At 41.7% G+C, this 24508-nt stretch overlaps 1 protein-coding gene across 3 annotated transcripts in view; it reads left to right on the top strand.

Moving 5' to 3' along the window:
* The window catches only part of TMPRSS13 (transmembrane serine protease 13), a 51542-nt gene extending 27547 nt beyond the window's left edge, over positions 1 to 23995 (top strand). For 2 of the 3 annotated variants that reach the window (XM_072613106.1, XM_072613105.1), the window contains 9 exons: positions 1006 to 1135; positions 4001 to 4093; positions 6598 to 6641; positions 9081 to 9243; positions 10758 to 10930; positions 15906 to 16004; positions 17342 to 17484; positions 17674 to 17826; positions 21468 to 23995. In XM_072613106.1, coding sequence (XP_072469207.1) covers positions 1006 to 1135; positions 4001 to 4093; positions 6598 to 6641; positions 9081 to 9243; positions 10758 to 10930; positions 15906 to 16004; positions 17342 to 17484; positions 17674 to 17826; positions 21468 to 21494 — 1025 coding nt within the window. In that variant the 3' untranslated portion in view covers positions 21495 to 23995. Of the gene's footprint in view, positions 1 to 1005; positions 1136 to 4000; positions 4094 to 6597; positions 6642 to 9080; positions 9244 to 10757; positions 10931 to 15905; positions 16005 to 16768; positions 17485 to 17673; positions 17827 to 21467 lie in introns of those variants that run through there. The other variant, XM_072613107.1, reaches the window with a different exon arrangement.
* The last annotated feature ends 513 nt before the right edge of the window (positions 23996 to 24508 follow it).

Raw genomic sequence — 24508 nt, forward strand, 5'->3', positions numbered from 1 at the left:
ACTTGTTTCAGTCATGTTCTACTCTTTGTGACTCCATTTGGTATTTTCTTGGCAAAGATATTAGAATATTTTGCTTTTCCTTCTCTGGCTTATTTTATAGATTGTATATATTGAGGTCAGAGTTGGGAGAGCAGGTTCAGATGTGAAAGAATTCCCTTAGATGATTATCTTCTAACCAAGGGGAGCTTTATTGGTACAAAAGCAGTGGGCTAGCCCTGGAAGAAGGACTAGCAATTTACAGAGGAACAGAGGCTTGTTTTAATCAGGACAGGATAAGGGAGACAAGGGAAAATTTATGACCCAGGATGAGACAAGGAATTTTGTGGTCCAGGACAAGAGGGAAGTTTTATGGTGTTTCAAGAAAAGGGGAAGAGACTTTAGGATCCTCAGGCTCGGGAGGGTCCTCACAAGGTACTGAAAAAGCAACCCTTAGGGCACCTTTATATCCACATCAGTATAAATTTTGTGTGCACATAGTTGTCTTCATGTTGTTTTCCCTATTAGATTAGGAATGCCTTGAGAGGAGGAATTGGATTTGATGGGTTTTTTTTGTTTGTTTATTTGCTTGATTTTGGTTTTTGCCATTCTTTGTACCCCTAGCACTTATCACAGTGCCAGGAACATAGTAGGAGTTTTATAAATGCTTGTTGACTACCTGAATGAACCTTCCTTCCCCAAAAAGCCATCCCAGCCACAAAAATTTAAAAATAAAGAAAGAAAATAAAAAATAAAGAAAAAAACATTTTTTAGGTGAAAATAACCAACACAGCAACTGAGGGATCTTGTCTCTTTCATATACTGTCTCAGGATGCCTGGACCTCCACTAATATAGAGCTTCCGTGGTTGACTCCTTTTGTGGAGATTTTGTCTTGGAGCTTTATTCCCTCTCCAAACAAAAGTTCAGACCCTCAGTGTTCCTAGCTCTTCCTTCCAGTTTCTGTTCTGTGAGGATGACTTGCAACCCCCTATATCCCAAGCCTCAGGGTTTTTCTCTTTTTTTTCCAGTGAGATTTGACTGGGACAGGTCTCTTCTAAGACTCTATTCTGGAATCCATCGTGAGTGGTTGCCTGTTTGCAGTGAGGGCTGGAACAACTCCTACTCTGAAAAGATCTGCCGACAACTTGGTTTTCAGAGGTACTATGTCCTTTCATTCATCCTCCACCTTTGCCCATGCCCTCATGTCTTTACATGCCATTACCTTTCCTCCTCTTTAGTCTCCAAAACTTTCTAAGCCTGATGATAGGTAAATTTTATCCTGAGAAGACTTCTAAAATCCAGAGTCTTGACCTGAAGCATTCTCTGAAGAGGCAGCTGTGCTATTTAATAGGATGGCTGGGATCCAAAGGACTCAAGGGTGTGCTGGAAAATACTTAACAATTAGTTTTCTGGGAGCGGTTGGGGTGGGGGGGAACAACGCATGACATTTTAAAGTTTAATCAACATTATTAACATTTTCTTTATTATTTTCTTAAGTCTGGAAATCAACAAAACAATAAACAAAGCCCTGACTTGTAGGGTTTGCTCGTTTCTGAGGGGTTAAAATTTTTACCGAAAATAATCAACTTCCCAGAAGCTTTTTGAACCAGTTCTAGCACAGTGATGACAAGACCCATCCTGAAATGATTTTCTAGGTCCCAAGAAGGCCCTAAGACAAATGGAGAGAAGCTACAGAAAGGCAGGTTTCAGTTTCATATAAGGAAAAAAAAAATTATTTATTTTGTTAAATATTTCCCAATTACATGTAAAATTTTTTAACATTCATTTTTTAAAAATTTCAAGTTTCAAATTTTTTCCCTCCTTCCCATCCCTTCCCCATTCCTTGAGAAGGCAAGTAATATGATACTGGTAATATATGTAAAGTCGTGCACAACATATTTCCATATTAGTCATGTTGAAAAGGAAAACACATGCACATAAAAAATAAAAACCTGCAAGAAAAATAACGTAAAAAAGTATACTTCCATCTATGCATGGACTTCATCAGTTCTCTCTCTGGAAATGGATAGTATTTTTCATTTTAGGTCTTGTGGAACTGGATCATTGTCTTGATCAGAGCAGCTAAGCCTTTTACAATTGATTATTGTTACAACATTATTATTGCTGTGCACAAAATTCTCCTGGTTCTGTTTACTTCACTTTGCATCAGTTCATGTAAGTATAAGGAAGAACATTTTTCAGAATTAGTTTTAAATTTTATTGTGATCTTAACAAATACCAAATGGAATGTGTATGTATGTATATCAGAACAGGTAGAGGGTTGTTCATGAATTTTCAGGTCCCTAGTATCAATAACTTGCTTAAAAAAAAATACAAAGTAAGATCAACCTATAACTTTCAAAGCCATCTTGATTGTCTGACCTTCTTCCTGGCCTAAGGAAGAACTTCCTAATAACGAGAGTTGTGTAAGAATCTAACTGGCCACCTTGAAAGGTGGTGAACACCTTATCCTTAGAGGTGATTGAAATCAAGGCTCAATCACCACTTGTTGGAGATGTTATAGAGAAGATTCTTACATTGTCCAGTGAGGTAGACCAGAGAAATTCTCATATCCCTTTCACACCTAATATTCACTGATTAAATGAGTCTCATACCGTAGAAGGACCTTAAATAAGGCCTTGGACAAGTTGCTTCACATCTCTGGGCCTCAATTTCTTTATCTGCAAGATGACAGGGTTGGACTAAGCGATGCTAAGGCTTCTTCCAGATCCAAATCTGATAATGTTGTTGTATTAGAAAGGAAATGAGATGTGGGGAGAGATGATCCAGAGTGCTGGGAACCTCCATAAAGAAGAGCAAAGTAATTGCTTTACTGGGTTGAAGGAGGTATAGACAATGCCTGGGATCCATAGGTATGATGTGATTTATAGTTCAAATATCTGCTGTCCTTCTGTCTTTTGTGTTTTTGGTGTCACCAAGATAGGACTATGCATGAGACTAGTCATGCATGTAAATGTTTGAATGTGTTTGAATGTGTTTATGGGCACAGGTGTCTATGTCTTGAAAGAGATCTTGGAAGATGAGAAAAAAGAAGGGAATAAGCATTTATATAGGGCCTACTATGTGTCAGGCACAGTGCTGAGTGTTTTTTTACAAATTGTCTCACTTGATCCTCGTAACTATCATCCTTTTATAGTTAAGGAAACTGAGGCAAACAGGTTAGGTGATTTACCCAGGGTCACATAGCTAGTAAATGTCTGAGGCCAGATTTGAATTCAGGTGTTTTTGAATCCAGCTTGAATCTACAATCAAGTGACAGAGCATTCATGTAAATCAGGGGTTCTTAATCTGAGGTTTTAATCAAAGCTTTTTTTAATTGATAAGTATATTTTTTAAAAGTTTAAAACATTATTCTGAAAAAAGGAGTCCGTAGGTTTCACCAGAGTGCCAAAAAGATATATGATACAAAAGTGTTTACCAATTCATGGTCCAAACATTTCTCACAGAAACCTTTCATTAGGAGGACTATGGAGGACTTCCTTAGATGTAAGTGACCATAAAAGACTAGGCCTGGAACTCTTGACCAGTCCTCCAGTCCTCACCTTGGTCAGTCTAAGGCTCCTTAACCAGACAAAGCACGTTCAAGGAATTCATTTAATCAGTGAGTTTCTTTGATGATGGATAATGTGCGTGACAGTTCCTCAAGTCACAGACTGAGCAGATCTCTTCCAGATGTCAGAGGGGCATTTACCCAGAAGCCAGTATTGAAACTTAAACTTTTCTTGGTGGAGAGTAGAAGGAATCCTTCCTTTTCTTCTCTGGGTCTCAGTTTCTCATCTGTGAAATAGGAAGAATAATTCCTGCTTTATCTACCTTTCAGTGATGCTGCAAGGTTGAAATAAGACAATAGACAAATATGCTTGGGGGGCGGGGTTATGAAAGGGTTCCATCCATGTTATGGGGTTATGATTTTGAACACCAGCATCTGTGTCAGAATTCAGCATTCTGGAAGAGGAATCGGTGGCTCAAGGGTCCTCATTCTTTTCTCCCTTGTCTTAATAGCGCTCACCACACAGGTGAAGTTGTTCACCCAGGGTTCACCAGTAGTTACTCTGTGTCTAAATACAACAACACCATCCAGGAGAGCATCAACAGGTAAGGGCTGAGGAGGAGTATTACCAATTTGTGTAGAGGTCACCTGTTCCTCCATACTCTATTTTTTCTCACCTGTCAGGTGGGTCAGAAGGCAAGAGGATCAGTGTCTATGTTAGGGATCTTCCCCCACTTGGATTTTGTGTAGAACTTGAGACTCCTGGGTTATAGCCATGGACATATAAGTCAACAGTGTGACATAGTGGCCAAGAAAATTTTTGCCACCTTCATCTGTGTTCAGTCAAGGTGTCCAGCAAAGAGAAGGGAAAGTACCACTGTCATCATTAGTAGTTATTTGTCAGTTTAATAGTCATATCATATCTAGAGTACTATGGTTCATTGTGCATCTCACATTTTAGCAAGGACATTAACAAAATTGTGCTGGATCAGACAAGTGAGACCAGAATGCTAAGAGGGCTGGAGACCATGCTATGCAAGGTTCAGTTGAAAGAACTGGGAATGTTTAGCTTGGAGAAGAGAAGACTTGGTTGGGGAGTTGTTTGTCTTGCATTCTCAAAAAGGACCATGGTATCACGGAGGTGATGCCATGACATGCAAGTGTATTGGATTTAAGTGAGGGAGGGCTGTGCAAAGTCATCAGCCTCACTTTCTTTGGATCTAGTGGCTTTGGAATTATCTTTGGATAGATCTGGAGGAGTGGATGCAGTGGGAGACCTTGGTCTTTTTAAGCTAAGGTCTTTAACAGGACTCAGTTTGAGGCAACACTCATTCAGTGATTAAGACTAGGTAAGAACAGCCTCTTTTACCTAGTCAAAACAAAAAAGCCAATCTGGGAGGGGAAGACCCTCAGGATTTTTGGCCAAAACAATATAATGACCAAGTGGGGCTTGACCTGGGGAAAAAGTAAGAGTAAGAGATAGAGATAGATAGATAGATAGGTAGATAGATAGATAGAAAGACAGGTGAGAGAGAGAGAGAGAGAGAGAGAGAGAGAGAGAGAGAGAGAGAGAGAGAGAGAGAGAGAGAGAGGGAGAGAAGCTGTGTTGCTCAACTGGCCAGTTCCAGTTCTGTCTGGGTCCCCAGTGGGCAGTTGGTTGGCGAGTAGGAATTAGGGAAAAGGAAACATGATCTTAATCTTCTATACTAGAGTATAGAAGGGATTTTATTTAGAAGAGGGATTAGACTGGGGTTTTTTTAGCCCTAGAGGGCAGAACTAGGATTCAGAGCAATTGCAAAGAGGCAAATTTAAACTTGATGGTAGGAAAAATTTCCTAACAATTAGAGCTATTTTAAAAAATGGGAAGATCTGCTTTTGGAGGTACAGGGTCCTCCTTTACTAGAGATTTTCAAGGACAGGGTAGATAATGACTTATTGAGAAGGTTGTCAAGGGAGTTCCTTTTCAAATATAGTTGGAAATGGTCACATAACCTCTTTGATTGACAAGTTCTTTGTCTATAAATGGCCTTGAAGTCTCCTCCCAGCTCTAGCTCTAGGAACCCATAGTTCTGTGCCCTACAAGGTCCCTTCTGCCTCTGAGATTCTGTTATGATTTTGTGACATCTATGGAGGTCACAGGAAATTCAATCCTCCCCTTCCTTTATGGTCTACAAGCACATATGCAATGCCTATTTAGGATAGACATGGCACATATCCATAATCCCTACCTCCTGAGCTCCTGGGAAGCTGGTATTTAGGACAGAGTGGCTGACCTGACCTCCCCAGCACAATATAACATTTAATAAGGCTAATGCCAAGGTAAACATCACGTTGTTTACACTATAAAATCTGCTAGGAGGAAGTGAGTTTTGAATAGAAGAATGGGGAGGGTGAATTGGGATAGAAGACTGGAGGAAATTCCAAGAACTGGCAGGGTTAGGGTGGTGGGTTCCCAGCTATGCCTTGGATATAGTTTCTACCTATGGGTTTATCTGATACACCTTGGTCTCTTGTGTCTGAAACCATCAGGACCTTGCTATTAGTCAATAGACAGCATTTTCTGAGCTTCTATTTGGAGCTAGACTAACAGCAGTCTGTGAACAGGGTGCTGAGTCATTAGAAGATAAGCATGATTCATGGGGTAGGAGGATTCGGAACTCAAAGGGAACTGACATGTCAGTTAGTCCGAGGTACAGAAAGGGAGTACAATCTGCCTAAAGTCACACAGCCAGGAGGTGGCAGAGCTGGGATTCTCATCCAAGTCTTGACTCCCACCTTAGTATCCTTTCAACTATCCCCCCCTCATAGATTCTACAAATCAGATTCAAACAGAGAGAAATTGTGGAATCCATCCATCCCGACAAATGTAGGTCTTCAGCCACAAAAGCAACTGGATGACAAAGAGTAGATGACTAAGAGCGATGTTTGCTAGCCCACTCTACCATGTCTGCCAAGTATAGCTTTATGAGATTTTTATGTGAAGTGAATTCTGATAGGATGGCCACACCAGAAACAAAGCAGATTGGCTGGTGGTGGATCAAGGAAGGCTCCTGGGGGAGGTGGGTTTGTCCTTCTTGCTTCCCATCTCTTTCTGTATCTCCCCCTCTAGGTCTGACTGCCCTTCCCGTCAGTTCATCTCTCTTCAATGTACCCGTAAGAAGATTCCCTTTTTGTTGGATCAGAGTAAAAGCAGCAGCAGGGACCTCAAGGGGAGTTGGGTGGCCAGGCTTCTGTGGCTCTGGGCCAAAGGCCATGTGAGAGAACATGGCTTTATCATGGAACATCAGGGCAGTAGCAAAACAGGATCAGAAGACATGAGTTCAAGCTGTAGTTCTGATACTTAGTGGTTATGTGACTGTGGGTGAGTCGTTTATAGGGTCATAGAATTAGAAAGAACCTTAGCAGTCATGAAGTCCAGTTCCTTCATTTCACACAATGAGGCAACTGAGGCACAGAGGTGAAATAATTGTTCAGGGTCACACAGTCAATAAGTGTTAGAGGCAGGATTTAAACTCAGTCTTCCTGGCTCTGTCTTTTTATACCATGCTGTCTCTTTGAGATTTAGTTTTTTCATCTATGAAATGGGAATAATAATACGTACAGCACCTACTTCATAGGTCTATTGGGAGGGAAGCTGAGAAGCTGAGAAGTACTATAGAAACACGAGTCTTTATTACCATCCTTATCTGGACAGTTTGCCTTCACTTTAACATCACTCTGACACAGGAAAAATAAAGCCCTGGGAAGTCACATGCCCTAAGTTTAAATTCACCTCTGATACCTATTTCCTGGGTGATCTTGGACATGTCACTTGACCTCAGCTTGCCTTAGTTTCCTCATCTATAAAGTGGGGATAATAAGAGCATCTATCTGACAGGGTTGTTGTGAGGATCAAACGAAATCACATTTATAAAGCAGTTTGCAAACATGAAAGCACTTTGTAAATGCTAGCCTTTGTTATTTTTACCAATACCATTGCAGAGCATATGCTAGGGTAGAGTACATAAATAGGCTTTTGGTTCAGGTCTGGAATCTCTCAATGTCATGCTATAATAAGGTGGCTTTCCACTAACTCTAGTCAGAGACAAGTTTAATGTCCTCAGGCCTGGAAGGGAAATTTGAATCTGTTACATTATAAGGCAGAAGTATCAAACATGTAGCTTGCTCTCAAATACAGTCCAACTCAGATAAAAATGTAATTGGGAAATAGATAATAAAATAAAAACGCAATAAAATATAGAAAATATGGCATTTTAAAACTAAGTCAATATGTGGCCTGCAGGGATCCTTACGTACAAATTAGTGGCCTCATTTGTATTTGAGTCTGACAACACTGTTCAAAGGATCAGGGGTAAGTAGGAGCCCTAGCCCAGATGACCTCCAGTCCCTTAGTATAGGGTCAGGACATAGGCTCCCAAGTCACTGGACATAGCACCCAAAGACTTACTTAGCCTACTATTTGCTCCCTACCACCCCATCCCACCCCCCATCATGAAAAGTGTAAACTTCATTGACTTCTGGGCCACTAAGCTCTAGGAGGAGTCTGTCCAGTCGTGATTTGTTAGCAGGCATGTGCTTGAGCCAGCTCTAACAATAGGAAATTGCTACAAATCAGGGCTTGATTTATTATTTTGTTGATTATTTAGACTTAAGGAAGTGTTCATGGGGATTAAACTTAAAAAAATATTTTTTTCTTGTTAAGTATTTACCAGTATACCTCAGCATGGTGTATTGTTCAGTTATTTTGAGTCATACCTGACTCTTTGTGACCCCATTTGAAGTTTTCTTGGTAAAGATACTAGAGTAGTTTGCTATTTCCCTCTGCAGCTCATTTTACAGATGAGGAAACTGAAGCAAACAGGGTTAAATGACTTGCCCAGGGTCACACAGCTGGTAAGTGTCTAAGGGCATATTTGAACACAGGACGATGAGTTTTCCTGATTCCAGGCCTGGCACTCTAGCCACTGCACCTCTGCATGTTACCTATCATCAAAGAAACTCACGGGTGAAATGGATTGTTTGGACTTACTAAATCAGGATAAGGAGTCCTAGTTAACTCTCAGTTATTTATCCTAAAGGAAAGGATAAGAAAAAAATATAATGTAATTCAAAGTTTATTTACTCTGGGCTTTGAAGTATGTCACATGAGTATTTTATAAACAGATTTATTTCCCTAATTATATCTTGCTTAAGAGTGATATTAAAATTAGATTGAAAAGAGGAGGAAGTGCCATAAGCCTTCTGAGGTCAGAGAGAATAATAAAAATAACAAGAGTCATTTCTATAACACTTTGAGATTTGCAAGTGCTTTACATGTTATCTCATTTGAATCTCCAAATATTAGATAACCCTCAAAGTGACTGATGCCCAGGGTATGCTCCTAAAGTTGTGCAATGTGGAACTAGGAAATGATAAAGCCAGGTCATATTTGGGACATGATGCAGCAGATGTGGATGGCATGTTTTGCAGGGGTGGGACCTTCTCAGCCCTTCTTGGGTCCAAAAGGGAACAGATGGCACCCAGGTTGAGGAATGAAGGTACTGAGGAAGAATCAGAGTTTCTAGGTCTCTCTCATTTTTCTTTCCCTCACAGGTTGTGGTATGAGGGTCATGACTGGGAGAATTGTGGGTGGGGCCCTGGCCCCTGAGAACAAGTGGCCTTGGCAAGTTAGTCTCCAGTTCGGCACAACCCACATCTGTGGGGGCACCCTCATCGATGCTCAGTGGGTGCTCACAGCTGCCCACTGCTTCTTTGTGTAAGTAATGATCTGGGGTGGGGGCAGACTGGACAGGGGAGGAAGCAGTGGGATAGTTGGTAAGGGCTGGGACAGACTCCCAAATGAAGAATCTTCTTCTCTCTCTTACCCCTCTCCCCCCATGCATCTGGGCCATGTCAGATGCAGTCATGCTCACAGTCAGGAATTAGATTAGATGATCTCTGCAAAGTTAGGAGATGCTGCTGCTGCTCTCTCAGCACCTTCATCTAATTTACAGAATGAGAATGAAATTACATGATTCATAGGATCATAGGTCTAGAAGCATAGGTTCCCAAAGTGGGCAATATCACCCCCTGGGGGGCATTGGAATGATCCAGGGGGCAGTAGTAGCCTCTGGTACAGTTGGGGGGTGCTGAATAAAAATAAGGGGACAGCAGAAACATAAGGAAAGAGGGGAACAAAATTTTGAAACAAACATTGGCACATGTTTCATCAGTTGTGTAACAGAGTTAAAGTTATAGTGATTGCATTATTTTCCAAATAAATGCACAAAATGTGAGTTATAGTCAATCAGTGGTCAAGTCCACCAACGGGTCTTAAGCAAGTGTTGCAGGCCAGCTTGTGCTCACTGAAGGGAAACCTAGCAGGCAATTAGCAGGTAGAAGAGTGTGTGATGACTTGTTTGCAGCATGATACTATATGGTTACATGACCCAATATTAATTTCAATGCAGGAAAAATCCTACAAATTTACAATAAATGATTAAATTTAAGATGTCATTTAAAAAATTATATTTTTTGAGATGACACAAATTAAAGAAAACTATTAAAGGTTAAAGAAAGAAGGGTTAAAGGGGGTGCTGAGTATTTTTTAAAGGGGTACTGGCCAAATAAGTTTAGGAACCTCAGGTCTAGAGCTAGAAGATATCTTAGAGCTCTAGTCCAATGCACTTATTTTGCAGATTAGGAGACTGAGGCCAGTTAGGGGTTAAATGAAGGCTTGAGATTCTGAAAATTGCAAGTATGAAAGATGGGATTTGAATTCAGGTCCTGTGATTCCAAATTCAACGTTCTTTTCCCTAAACTACTCCTGATTTCTCTTAGGACATTTCAGGAGGGGAAGATGGGAGGGGCAGGAGTATCCTCAAATACTAAGAAGTTGGAGGGTGCATCTGTGAAATGGAACTAAAGAAGAAGCCTTGTTTGTGGCAACAACCACTGAATCAAAGCTCATGGGGAAAATTTCCTACTTGTGTCCTTACATAGTGGATACAATGAAAGTGGGTGGCAGGCACTGACAGCTATCCCAGTATCGGGCTTTTTTTTAGTGGGAGAGAGGAGGAGAAGAGGTGATGCAGAAACAGCAGGTACTGTGCATATGGGGGGTGCATAGTAAAGAACAGGAGGCCAGGTTAGAAGGCTCCTCCCAGAAGCCATGCCATCCGCCACACATCTTCTCATCAGCCAGCCAGAGGCACAAGCAGAGATTGTCTGTCCTTCAGCCAGGCAGGTGGGTGGCTGCTGACAGCACTGTCCTCTCTCTTGTTCTGGCAGGACCCGAGAGAAGATTCTAGAGGGCTGGAAAGTGTATGCAGGGACCACCAACCTGCTCCAACTGCCCGAAGCAGCCTCCGTCTCCCAGATCATCATTAATTCCAACTACTCTGATGAACAGGACGATTACGACATTGCTCTCATGAAACTTGACAAGCCCCTGACCCTTTCTGGTGAGTGAGTGCATTCAAGACTGCCTCTTCCAGAGAAGGACCATGGGCAGCCTTGCAGCGTCTGCGAAGCCACTCAGTCATTCATTAACCGTTGATGAAGTGCCTACTATGTGCGAAGCAGTGGGGTATATGGGGAGGGAGAGGGGGGAAAGAATGTGATGAGATTTAAGACATGGTCCCTACTCCCATGGTATAATGAGTGGAGAGCTGGGCTTGAAGACAGGAATAACTAGGCTTCAGTCTCATTTCTGACATGACTTATATGGCTCTGGGCAACCGCTTATCTTCTCCAAGCCTCAGCATCCTCATTTGTAAAATAGGATAATGAAAATACTTGTAGCACTTGCCTTGTGGGTTTATTGTGAAGACTAAAAGAGAAACTCTCTGCAGGTGCTTTGGAACCCTTAAAGTATGGTATAATCTCATTTATGATGATGTCATACTTATTGACGTTTTTTGGTCGTTTTTGGCAAATGTGATCTCATTTGGGGTTTTCTTGGCAGAGATACTAAAGTAGTTTGCATTTCCTTCTCCAACGCATATTACAGATGAGGAAACTGAGGCAAGCAGGGTTAAGTGACTTGCCCAGGGTCACACAGCTAGTAAGTATCTGAGGTCAGATTTGAATTCAGGAAGGAAAGTTTTCCTGACTCCAGGCCACCTAACTGACCATGATATTATATGACAAAGGTCATATGACACATATCAATGAATCAACCAACAAACATTTATTTATCGCTCAGTGTGTGCCAGTACTGGGAATACAAAGGCAAAAGTGAAACAGTTCTTGCCCTAAAGGAGTTTACATTTTAATGGTGGAGATGGTGTGAATACATGCAATTTTAGAATTTATAAGAAATAAATCAGGGTATTTTATACGCAAACATGTAATAACTACATAATAGATGTCATGCAGAAATAAATAGAGCAAAAACTAAGAGAGGTTCAAATGCTCTGCAAATTTTGGAAAGATCATTCTGGACTGGTTATGCCATAGAGTTTATGGAGGAGGTGGCATCAGGACAGAACCCTGGAAAATGGGAAGGGTTTCAACTAACAGAAATCAGGGGTCAACTAGCCCAGCTAGTACCTGGATGCTAATTTACTCTACAATATCCAAAAGAAATGTCATCTAGCCCCTGCTTGAAGGTCTCAAATGATGGAGAACTTGCTTGTTAGGAAACTCCATCTCATTTTCAAACAGGTTTCTTTTGGGGACATTGTAATTACATCGAACCGAAATCTAAAACTTATAGTCATTGCTCCTATTTTTGTCCTTGGGGCCAACCCAGAGCAAATCTAATCCCTCTTCCAGGTGACATCCTTTCAGGTATTTGAAGACAACTATGATGTTTCCTCTAAGTCACCTCTTCTTAAGATTAAACAAAATCCTCAGTTCCGCCAGCATCTTGTATGGCCTTGTTTCCACTTCTCTTGTCATCTTGGTTGGTTTCTTCTGGTCATGTTCCAGCTTATCAAAGTCCTTCAGATGTGGTGTTCAGAGCTGAACATCATACGCCAAAGTGGAGTCTAGTGAGGGTAGGGTTCAGTGGGACTCTCACCTCACTTGTTTTATGCTTATACTGATATAACCCACAATTGCATTTAGATCACCTTCATCTGAAGCCCTAACTTGAGGTCACATCGTAGTGTGGAGGTGATCCTGGCCAATGGAGCACATGTTATGCCAGCTCCTAGTCAGTTGGAAAAGTTTGGACTAACTAAGTTTTTTAACTAAAGTTTTGACTCTGGAGCTGGATGCTGAGCCAGGTGCTGAATTTTGGGCCACAGGAGTTAAATCTGATGGCAAAGACTGTCTTCACCAATGAAGCAGGAGATTCCTGAAGTATTCAAGGGATTATCAAGTTTGGGAGTGCTATGTCATACTGTTAACTCATACTGAGCATGCATTCCACTAAACATTTTACACCTTTTTCACAGAAGCTGTTATCTCTTACTTTTTCTTTGTGGCCTCTAGACTTCAGGAGTTTTCAATCCGCCTGGAAAGATAAAACATGTGCATTATTATTTTCTTTTTGTTATTTTCAACTTTTGTTTTTTGATTAACAAGCATTTGTTTTCTTTTACTACTACCTTTCTTTAGTCCTACCCTTCCTCAAAAAAAGAACAAATAGGCATAGTCAAGGAAAACAAAATTCCTACATTGGTCATGTCCAAAAACTCATTGTACCTCTTGATGAGTCTGTCTCCCTTCTATCAGGAGGTAGGCAACATGCTTCCTCATCAGCCCTCTGGAATTATAGTTGGTCTTTCAAATTTGTTTGTCTTTACAATGTTCTTGTCTTTGTATAAATGGTTCTCCTGGTTCTTCTCACTTCACTCTGCATCAGTTCATACAAATCTTTCTAGGTTTCTCTGAATCTATCCCTCCCATCATTTCTAATATATTCCATTATATTCATATGCCATAATTTGTTCCAATCCTTTGACATTCCACAAAAAGAGCTGCTATAAATATTTTTGTACATGTAGTTCCTTTTTGTCTTTCTTTGGTCTCTTTGGGAAATAGTTCTAGAAGTATTATTACTGGCTTCAAGGTTATGAACAATTTTGTGACAATGACTTTTGGGAGGCATAGTTCCACTTTTGCTTTCCAGACTGTAAAAAGACATGTGCATTACACAATGCCAGACAACTCATGATGAAGTACACGACCCCTCTCTAGATAGGAAGTGATAGTGCAGATCAAGACTTATTTTTTGGTTTGGACGTGGTCAGCCCAGACACTTGTTTTGCTTAACTAAATGTTTGCAACTGGTTTTGTGTTTCTTGTTCTTTCAGTAGTGGGTATGGAGGGAGAAGAGGGGTGTGTGAGTGGAAGGGAGAAAACAAAGACCCGAAAACAAAGTAGAATTGAATTTTTTAAAAAGATGTATATATTAAAGCAATATAAGGCTGTTTTTGATCACCATTAAAGAATGATTCAGGCAGTAGGTATTTCAAAAGTTCAAAGGAGGGGTAGTAATCCCTGTGGTTTGTGCTATGCAGGAGAAGCTTTATGGAGGAGGAGATACTTGAATTGAGTTTTGAAGGATGGGAAGGAATTGGGTAAGAGGTCAAGAAGAAAGAAAACCTTCCATAGCCAATCCTGGTAGAATACTTTGGAGTCAGAAGATCTGGGTTCAAGGCCTGGCTCTGTTATTAGCTAGCCATGTGACCTTGGAAAAAATCACTTGACTAAACTAGATCTCAGATTCTTTGCTTGTAAAATGAGAGTACAAGGTACAAGGAACATGGAGCTCTGGAGATGGAGGACCTGGTTTCCAATCTTACCTCTGACATTCACTGCTTGTGTGATTATAAGCAAATACTTTCCTTGAGCCTTAGTTTCCTCATCTGCAAAATAAAAGGTTTGGGGGTACTTGTATCCATAGACCTTTGATCTTGTGATCCTACAAAGGTACACAGACAGAGAAATGGAAGGAATGGTGGGAGTATGCCTGCTATGTGTCTAACACTGTACTAGTAGGAGGTCCTGGGGTGGAGCTGGAGTCCCAAGAATCTTAACCTTGTTAACCCTGCTGCGGTCATGCTCTTGGGCCTGGGGTACTTGCTGGTATCTGCCTCTAATTATGAAAATGATGTCATTAGTCATTGCAATCAACCCATTGGAATGAAGAGGAAACTGAGACCTGGTGAGCAGGGAGGGACTGGAAGTGGGACATAGAGTGACCCAGGGGGCCCCACCCCAAACCTGTGACCATCACAAACCTTGGCCTAGGTGCTTCTCATTTTAAGGGTCCCCTTTTGAGGGATTGCAGGCTCACTTAAGCCTCACCTTCAGGCATGGCAGAAGAAAGGTGGGAAGAGTCTCAAGAGAGTGTGATGGCTTGGCATCTCTGAAATGTGTTCAGTCTACCATCAGGGTAATATTCAGCCCTGTACAGGGAAAGTCTGTAATGGAAAGGTTTAAACAAACATGTGAAGGGAGGAGAATGATGCTGGTGGGAAAAGAAACTCTGCTTATGGGAATCATAAGGCTAAAAGACAAGGGTGGTGGAAAGGACCCATACTAGAGAGGTTTGTTAGGATTGGAACTCAATTTAATAAACATTTTCAGTACCTACTACCATGCTCAAGACCATATTTTAGAAAGAACTAGTGATAAGATCATCATTTTGCACATATTCATCTGAAAGACAGGCTCAAGGAAGGGAAATGACTTCCCTAAGGTCATATACAATTGGTAAATGTCAGAGCATAGCCTTGAACCCAGAGCTTGTGACTCTCAGTTCATTGCATTTTCCTGAGTCAGAGTCACGGTAAACAAAATCAGAAGACCTTTTACTCTGATCATATATGACCATGGATTAATTCTAGGGAGAAGGGGCAGGGAACCATCACCAGAGTGGAATGGACATAGACCAGACCATTGGCCTGGATGTCCAAGACTTCAGACTATTACTTTCTTCTATCCAACAAGAAGAGTGCAAAAAGTGCCCAGTGGCTACAAGACACATGCCCTATGTGCTCTCTGTCAAGTAGATGTCCCTCTATTGCAAGTATGGTACAAGAGAGCAGTAGGGTGCAGGGAGTGAGCCACCGTCAGGTTGCTCAGTGTGCACAGCCCACACACTTAGTCCTATCATAGTTTTGGTGACCTGAGGACTGACCTTTGGACTGGAGTGGAACCAAAGTATGGCTGACTACGGACTTGGCTAGATATCTGGTCATTGAGGTCCTTTCCCACTCTCAAATTCAGTGTGATTCTGTATATATGAAAATGGAAGAAGAGTTCCTATGAGTATTTTGACCATGAGAACTCTTAAGGAAAAAGGAAAGAATCAGTCTCAGGTCTCATGAGGATTCTGAGCTCTGTGAGGGGTTGGGGGATGGATAAGAACAAGGATTTTTAGGGCATTTGGTAGATTCCATACCTATGAGAAAAAAATGAAAACCAACAACAAAACTTGAGTGCTGGCCTTGGGCTGATGCCATGGGATCTTTATTGCAGCTCACGTCCATCCTGCCTGCCTCCCCATGCATGGACAGACCTTCAGTCTCAATGAGACCTGCTGGATCACAGGCTTTGGCAAGACAAAGGAGACAGATGGTAAGGAGCCAGAGATGATACAGAGGCAGGGGCTGGTTGTGGGTGTAGTGAAGTGGGCAGCCTGAGTCACAGCCTAAGTTCCCTGCCCTAAACTAGAGGAGAACTATGGACAGAGCTGACCATACCCTGTGGGAAATAAGACTGGGGGCACAGCTAGTTCCCAGAATCTAATTAGGGATCTTGTGGTGAGCTTAGAAAAGTAGGGGAAATAGCTAGAACTGTGGGTTTGAGCACCGTAGGGGGAAGTTTATCTGTCTCAGGAGGAGGATGGAGGACCCCAGCAGCAGTCCCCTCTATAGGCCTCTGGCCATAGGGAGCCAGGAGTCCTAGCAGGGAGCTCAGTTTTAACTCCATGGTGTTAAAATGCAATAAATAGAATGTTGGACTTGGAATCAGGAAAATCTGAGTTCAAATTCTGCCTCAAACACTTACTAGCTGTATGATACTGGGCAAGTCTGTTTGCCTCAGTTTCCTCATCTGTAAAATAAGGATAATAGCAGCACCTAATTCACATGGTTGTTATTAAGATACCAATAGAAAATTCTTTGCATAAAATGCTAAAATATATAAATTATAATTATTATCATGATGATGATGATTGTGCCCTACTGTTTCTTAGGCTGGAAATCTTGGGAGTAAGTAAAACTGAAGGACAAGAACCAGGTGGAGGGTAGTGGCCATCTGGGCTCTCTAAGAGAAGACTGTGTTTATGTGTCTGTGTAAATCTGGTGTTTCTTTTTGTGCATTTGCATGTGTCATTGCAGAGCTCATTTTGGGGTTCATATGTACATGAATATGGAATATAGAAAGACAAGGCAACATAGTGGATTGGGAGTCAAAGGGTCTGGCTTAGGCTCCTAGGTTACTAGTCAGATGACCTAAGGCAACCTCATTCAAATTTAATTTCCTCATCAGTAAAATGGGAATGGGAATAGTTGCCCTGCTTTCTTCGCGGAACTCTTTTGAGGATCAGTGCAGGTATATGAAAGTGCTTTGTGGATGAATTTATACAAAATCAAAATGTACGTGGGCGTGTGTATGCGTGTGTGTATGCGTGTGTGCATGCGTGTGTGCGTGCATGTGTGTGTGTGTGTGTGTGTATATGTGTGTGTGTATCTGTACACATATATGAGTGTCAGTCAGAATGTATATGGTGAGTGGGTGTATTTGGGGGTATATATTCAATGTACCTGGGCCTAGGGTCAGGTACAAGGAGCAGTAGTACTTGATCATGGGCACTGTGGAGGTTGGGCTGGGCTAGACTGGGCTGGAAATCAAACTCTGGGTTTCATTCCCCTTCTTCTTTGATTCCCTTCTCTCACACTTTTTCCATTAAGAGAAGACGTCCCCCTACCTGCGGGAGGTTCAAGTCAATCTCATTGACTTTAATAAGTGCAATAACTATTTGGTCTATGACAATTACCTGACTCCTCGGATGATGTGTGCTGGGGACCTCCGAGGAGGGAGGGACTCTTGCCAGGTGAGGCAATGATTCCTGTTTGGGTGAGTGGGAGGGGAGGGTGGATCCTAATGTCCCAGCAGACAGAGTGGGGAGGATAGGGGAAATGGGGGAATGGAGACTTAGACTTTCCTGTAGCAACATACCCATGATACCTGGGTAAGAATATCGTCTCCCTCCTTGTCTGTGACCACTATCTTCTCATTGTAGGGGGACAGTGGGGGTCCACTGGTGTGCGAGAGGAACAACCGATGGTACCTCACAGGCGTGACCAGCTGGGGCACAGGCTGTGGCCAAAGGAACAAACCTGGTGTATACACCAAAGTGACAGAAGTCCTTCACTGGATTTACAGCAAAATGGAGGTGAGAGAACTAGGGCCTGCTCTCCAGAGACGGGCAGGGTGTTCATGGCTGAGCCCTAGGCTTCGCTTTGCAATAGTTCTACACCCCAGCTTTGCCAGGGAACAATCTTTGTGAGTTATTTTGACTTTTGAAAAGTGTTGAATATTTAATGAGGCATATTTTGTTATAAAACAGATAATACATTAACTATAATTATGAATTTTCTTTATAAAAGTAATTATTTTAATTTATGGCATAAAACAAACTTTTCCTTAACATAGTACTATAAAAAAGGTGATTGCACAGGAAATTACAAATTTCCTGTGCAAACTTGCTATTCCTTTGAAATATACAACAGTTATCATGTAAATTTCCTCCCCCCCGCCTTTTTTTCTCTCATACCAATCCCCCGTCCCACCCCAGAGATGGTTACCATTAGACACAAATAAGTATATATGTAAAATTACTCTATGCATGCTCCTATGTATGAATTCTTTCTCTGGATGCAGATAGCATCTTTCTTCATAGGTCCTTTATAGTTAATTTGGGTATTTATAATAGTCAAAATGACTGATCTGCTCAGAGTCATTCTTAAAAAATATTGATGTTCCTGTATACAATGTTCTCTTTCCTCTACTCATTTCACTCTTCATTATTCTGGCTAAGAAATAGATCGATGGAACACGATTTAAGGCAGAAAACAAACATAATAACCTTGTATTTGACAAATGAAGAGACAAGATTTTGGGATAAGAATTCATTATTTGGTAAAAATTGTTGGGAAAAACTAGAAAGCAGTATGGAGAAACTGGGCACAGACCAATATCTTATACTATTTACTAAGATAAGGTCAAAATGGATATATAGGCTAAATATAAAGAAAGATGTTACAAGGAAAATTTGAAGAACATGGAATATATTACTTACCAGAATTATGGATAGATAATTTATGAATTAAGAAAGACACAGAAAGCAAAGTTAGGTATAAAATGGATAATTTTGATTACATTAAATTAAAAAGGTTTTGCACAAATAAAGCAAATGTAGTCAAAATCAGAAGAAAAGCAAAAAATTGAAGAAAAAATTTACAGTTTCTCAAATAAAGATCTCATATCTCAAATATATAAGAACTTTGTCAAATCTGGAAGAGTACGAGTCATTCCTCAATTGATAAATGACCAAAAGACACAAATAAGCAGCTTTCCAATGAAGAAATCAAAACAATTTATAGTCAGATGGAAAAATGTTAACTAAAGCAACCTTGAGATATCATTTTACACCTTATTAGATTGGCTAAAAAGATTAAAAGGAAAAGCAACAAATGATGGAGGGGATGTGGAAAAATTGGGACACTAATTCATTGTTGGTGAAATTCTGAACTGATCCAACCATTTTGGAAGACAATCTGGAATTATGCCCAAAGAATTATTAAACTGCCTATACCCTTTGACTCAGCAATACCATTACTAGATGTATTAAAGGAAAAGAACTTATATGTTCTAAAGTATTTATAGCAGCTCTCTTTGTGGTGGCAAAGAACTGGAAATTTCAGGGATGCCCATCAATTGGGGAATGGCTAAATAAGTCATGGTATGTGACTGTGATATAATACTATTGTACCCTAAGAAGTGATGCTCTCAGTGATCTTAGAAAAACATGGAAAGACTTGCATGAAATAATGCAGAACAAAATGAACAGAGCCAAGAGAACATGAGTACTGGTCTTCAGTTCTGTCAGTTCTGGACCTCTAGATACTTTCCTAGCCTGTCCTAGGTAAAGACAGAAAACTCTGTCCCTCTTAATCTGACTAATATTTATTTTTATTACTATAATTGTTATTTATTATTATGTAGCACTTCAAAGTTTATAAAATGCTTTACAAATATCTTCTCCTCTGATCCTCACAACAACCCTGGGAAGTAAGTGCTTTTATTTTCCCCATTTTACAGATGAGGAACCTGAGGCAGGCAAAGGTTAAATGACTTGGCCAGAGTCACATAGCTAGATCTGAAGCCACATTTGAATTTGTCTTCCTGACTCCCAAGTCCAGTGCTCTATTTGCTGTGCCAGCTACCTCATGCTACCATAATACTATAAGAAGTGGTGGGGTTAAAATAAAATTCATTTTAACAGAAATTTATGAGATACTACTATGTGTAGAGCTGAGCACTAGAGTGGATACAAAGTTGAGGTAAGATCTGGTTTCTGTATTCATGAAATCTAAAAGAAGATAAGACAAAACCCCCAAATTATCTTTTGCTATATTACATCATCGTGGCTTAGTGAATTACAAAACACAAGGGTTGGTGAAAATTTAAGATCTCATCACATTCAAGGATCTTTCCCATTTCATTCCTTCCCTCGTAGGAAAATATGGTGGGCTTTTGTTCCAACCTGAAATGTCACCCTTGTCCTTCCCTAGCCCATGGGCCCCACATAGGCATTATTAGTTAGGGTGGCCCACAGGTGGGGAACCTGCAGTCTTGAGGTCATGTGTGGCCCTCTGGGTCCTCAATTTTGTTCTGTGAAATTTGTATTTGGTCAAAGGGCCACATCTGAGGGCCTAGAGGAACACCTGTGGCCTAAAGACTGTAGGTGCCCCACTCCTGGACCATGAAAGATGACGCTTACTATGGAGTTTGCCTTTCTGAGCTGGGAATTCAGTATTATCCAGGAGGTAGACTGAGGATCAGGAGACCTGGTTTCTGCCTCAACTTGTTGTGTAATCAGGAAAAATATTTGTTGTCTCTGAGTCTTACTGCCTCCATTGGTCAAAGGGGAAAAGTCATCCCCAGTCAGGGGTGTGCTGGAGCCAACTCATAGCAGCAGATTGTTAAGTTTTCAGTGTGAGCATTTGCACCTCAGAAATAGACACATTGTACAGATCAATACTTGCTTTTTTGTTTTGTTTATTGTCCGGACTTGAGAAAGTGATGAAGAAAATGTTAATAATACAGACGAGGTTTAAAATTATGTTATACCTTCTTTTTGTTGTTGGGTGTGTTTTTTTGGAGGGGAGAGCCCATTGTTAAACATATACCAGCACACCCCTGTACCCAGCCCTTGCAGTGTCTCAGAGGTAGCAGAGTGACAAGTGAAAGAACTGAGTGGGGGACATAGGACAGGTCACTCAGACATCTAAGGAGCCCCTTTCTTCAGCATGGATGCTAACCAAATCGACTTGTATACTTTAATGTGGTTAACTTTTACAGTATTCTAAAATGTAGAATACCTCCTATCCCCTTCTCTTTGCCTTTACCACTCTCTAAGCCTTGAAAGCATTTCCATCTTCCTGATTTCAACTTCTTGGAATCCCTGTTAGCTTCTTTCAAGGGTCTGCTATGAACCACCTTCACAAAGCCTTTCCTAATCTCTCCCAAATTCTTTCATTTGCTGAAATTAACCTGTATTTACCATTTTGTGTACAATTGAGTCTAAGCTCCTTGAGGGCAGGGACTGTTTGCTTGTGTCTGTTTACCCTGTCTAGTATGATGCTTGGCACATAGTAAGTGGTTAAGAAGTATTTCTAGAGTTGAATTGAAATGGGCCCACTGTCTTTTCTCCTGAGAAGCACAAAACAAATCAATGCTAAGAAGGGCAAGGAGAATTCCAGGCCCTGTTGTGCCCTTTTAACCTACTGTGTAATTTTCTTCCATTCTCAGGGTGAGGTGCGGGGCCAAAAGTCCTAAGAAGCTGGCTTGGGAAACCAGACCATCTCACAGCATTGACTATGAAGGCTCTACCTGTGATTGAAGCTACAGGGATTTCTCCAGTATCACCTGGAAATGTGGGCCCAAAAGATACTCTTCAGTAACTTTATTATCTCATTCAGTGGGTGCATGTATATGTGTGTACGCATACAGGTTTGTATGTTTGTGTGCATATGTGTCCCTCTTTCTCAAGCCTGCACAGCATTGTTGTAAAATGGAAAAAGACCTAATTTTCTAACCAAACTGGAAAATATTGGGAGAGTTGACCTTGAGTTCCATGGACCTTTCCAACAGGGCTGCCCACACCAGTTTAGAGAGGAAAAGGGGTTGACACGGAGGTCTACATGGGTGGATCCAGTGAACAGGGTCATGGAGGAACTCTGGAAATACCTTCAATGACCTGTACCATTCTCCTGCTCTGGTCTTGTTGACTTCTGGATTGTGGCACAAAGACAAGCTAACACAGGCACAGCACCTGTGACACCTAAATTCTTTAGGTTGCAGTCACAGTAGAGGATCACTGAAGTGTGTGTGAAGGGCCCTTGAAGCAAGTCCTCTCTTAGTGCTTAAATGTTTTTCCAGAAGGAAGTTTCTGCTGGCTCTGTAACGTACACCTAGTCAAGGTGCTCCAGACCTTCCCTGTTGTCCTCCTAGTGTTTCAATCTACCACGCTACTGTCAATGGAAACAGCTATAAAGTGACCTGTGTCGGCTGCTCAGTCACGTCAGGGCTGTTCTGACTTTTTTTTCCTTAAAGTGTTGGAAAAGAGCTAGGTATTTTTTGAGATCAAGGCCTTCTTCTGAGAGTCTGCTCTCAGAGCTGGTCTCTTCCGCCTGACCTATCCTGTGTCCAAAGTCTGTGATATCTGGTTGGAACTCAGAGTCTAATATTTTCCCAAGAGATCCCCCCCAAGACTCCTCTAGACCTGCCAGGCTTCTGAGATACCTGGCTTCTCCTTCGGCTGCCAAAAAGTGAACCACACTTTCCCCACCTGGAAGATTTGAGGGCTGGGGGTGGCGAAGATGTGGACCGTTGCCTAGGGTTCTGAGAATCCATGGCAAAATCCTAGGGGACAGATATCTCTCTCCTATCAGGGGCCTGAACCAAGCCCTCAGTGCCTTAATATTCCATCTATACTTTCCTCCTTTTCTCTTTGGGTCTGGCAATGTGGCACCTTTGTGTGCTCCAACACCAAGGAGAAAAAGCCTGGACATACCTTTCCCTGCTCTCACCTTCCCACACTGCTCTTTCTGAGGATCCAAGCTGGCTTTGCTCCCAGAAGACACCAGTGTGGTCTGCCTTTCATCTCTCTCCAGAGGCTGAATGTTTGAATGTTTCTGCCATACTTCTCATTCTCCTGGGAGCTACCTCATGCTCTCAAACTGGCCTTGGAGGCCAAAAGTTGGGGGTGGCATGTACAGAAGAAAACATGATTTACCTCTGAGAGGCAAGGGCCTCTCTGCTTAAGCTGAGGCCATCTCTTGGCCAAGAGAAGAATCAGAGCAGGGAAACCGATTCCTGTCGGAGTGCTGCCACTTCTTTGTCAACACAAGGGCCGGTGCTATGAGTTGTGCTGGCTAATGTCACTGTAAGAGATGGCAGTCTCTTTCCTGGGCAGGCATATCACTCAGGATGCTCTAACCATAAAACTTGTCCAACCTCAAGGAGTCATCATGGGTTGCTGACCCCAAGGCTAGGCCTCTTTCCTAGCCTGGGGAAGCTTTGTGGTTACCCCCTTTCATAGTCCTGAGTCTATCCAGCCACCATTCTGCAACATGACACCAGGACTTAGTAGGATAGTCCCAGATTCTGACTTCTCATCCCCCTCAACCTATCCCTTCTTCTAATTTTCCTATTTCTGTCAAAAGTAAGAGCGTCCTTGCAGATACCCAGGTTCACAGCCTCAGAGTCATGGGTCCTCCTCTTTCCATTCACACCACAACTGTTCTGCTTCTTCTCCCTCCTCTCTCCTCTCATATAGATTCTCCACACAGCTGCCAAACCGGGACTCTTAAAGCATAGCATTACTTCCCTGTGCAAACCTTCCGGGGTCCCATATCGCCATGACTGAAAGTTGCAATACACCCTTCTTTGACATTTAAAGCCTTTCGCAGCCTGGCCCCAGTCTCGTTCCAGACTGTTTTCACATTCCTCCCCTTTACACCCTCGACATCCCATGCCCCTGGTTTGCACCTGGAGTGCTCTCTCTGCACCCGCCTCTCGGAGTCTGTGGCTCCCTTCAGGGCTCAGCTCACACGCTGCTTCCTGCCCTAGGCCTTCCCCGGCTTTTCTAGCCATCGGGTCCTGAAATCACTTCGTATTTATTGTGTGTATGTACTTTTATTTACTTACTGGTGTACTTGTTGCCCCTCGTCTTCTGTGTTCCAGTAGAATGTAAGCCATTTGAGGGCAAGGATTGTTTTGCCTGGTATAAAGTAAGTGGTTCATAAATATTTCTTGAATTAAATTGACAAAACAAAGCCCCAAACATCCTTCATTTTGTTCCTAACCCAGTCCTGCTCTTTTTTTCCTTATTCCTCCCTTTTCTCTCTCTTTCCTTTCTCATCAAAAGCTAAACCTATGACCCTTTACATCTCTGTTATTTCCAGTCTTACAAGGATATTTCATGGATCTTTGGGCCTGGAAATTATTAGGGAGCTTACAAATCATCAAGTATAATTTTATTCATCTAGTCCCCTTTATAGAGGAAAAATTTGAGTCCTGGAGAGACCAGGATTCATACCAAGTAATCAGCAGAACGGATCTAAAGAATGCCATAGATCAGTATGTCAAAATCAAATAGAAATGGAGCCACTGGCCTCATATTGGCTTAGAAAATCACATATTAGTGTTGTATATGTTCTACTGTATTTTTATTTATTTTGTTAAATATTTCCCAATTACATTTTAGTCTGGTTTGAGTCCACTGGGGGATGTTGTAAGCAGCAAGGCCTGCAGCTCATGTTTGACCCTTGTATTTATAGACCACCTGG

This window comes from Notamacropus eugenii, chromosome 5 (genome assembly GCF_028372415.1).
Source record: "Notamacropus eugenii isolate mMacEug1 chromosome 5, mMacEug1.pri_v2, whole genome shotgun sequence".
NCBI classification, from domain to species: domain Eukaryota; kingdom Metazoa; phylum Chordata; class Mammalia; order Diprotodontia; family Macropodidae; genus Notamacropus; species Notamacropus eugenii.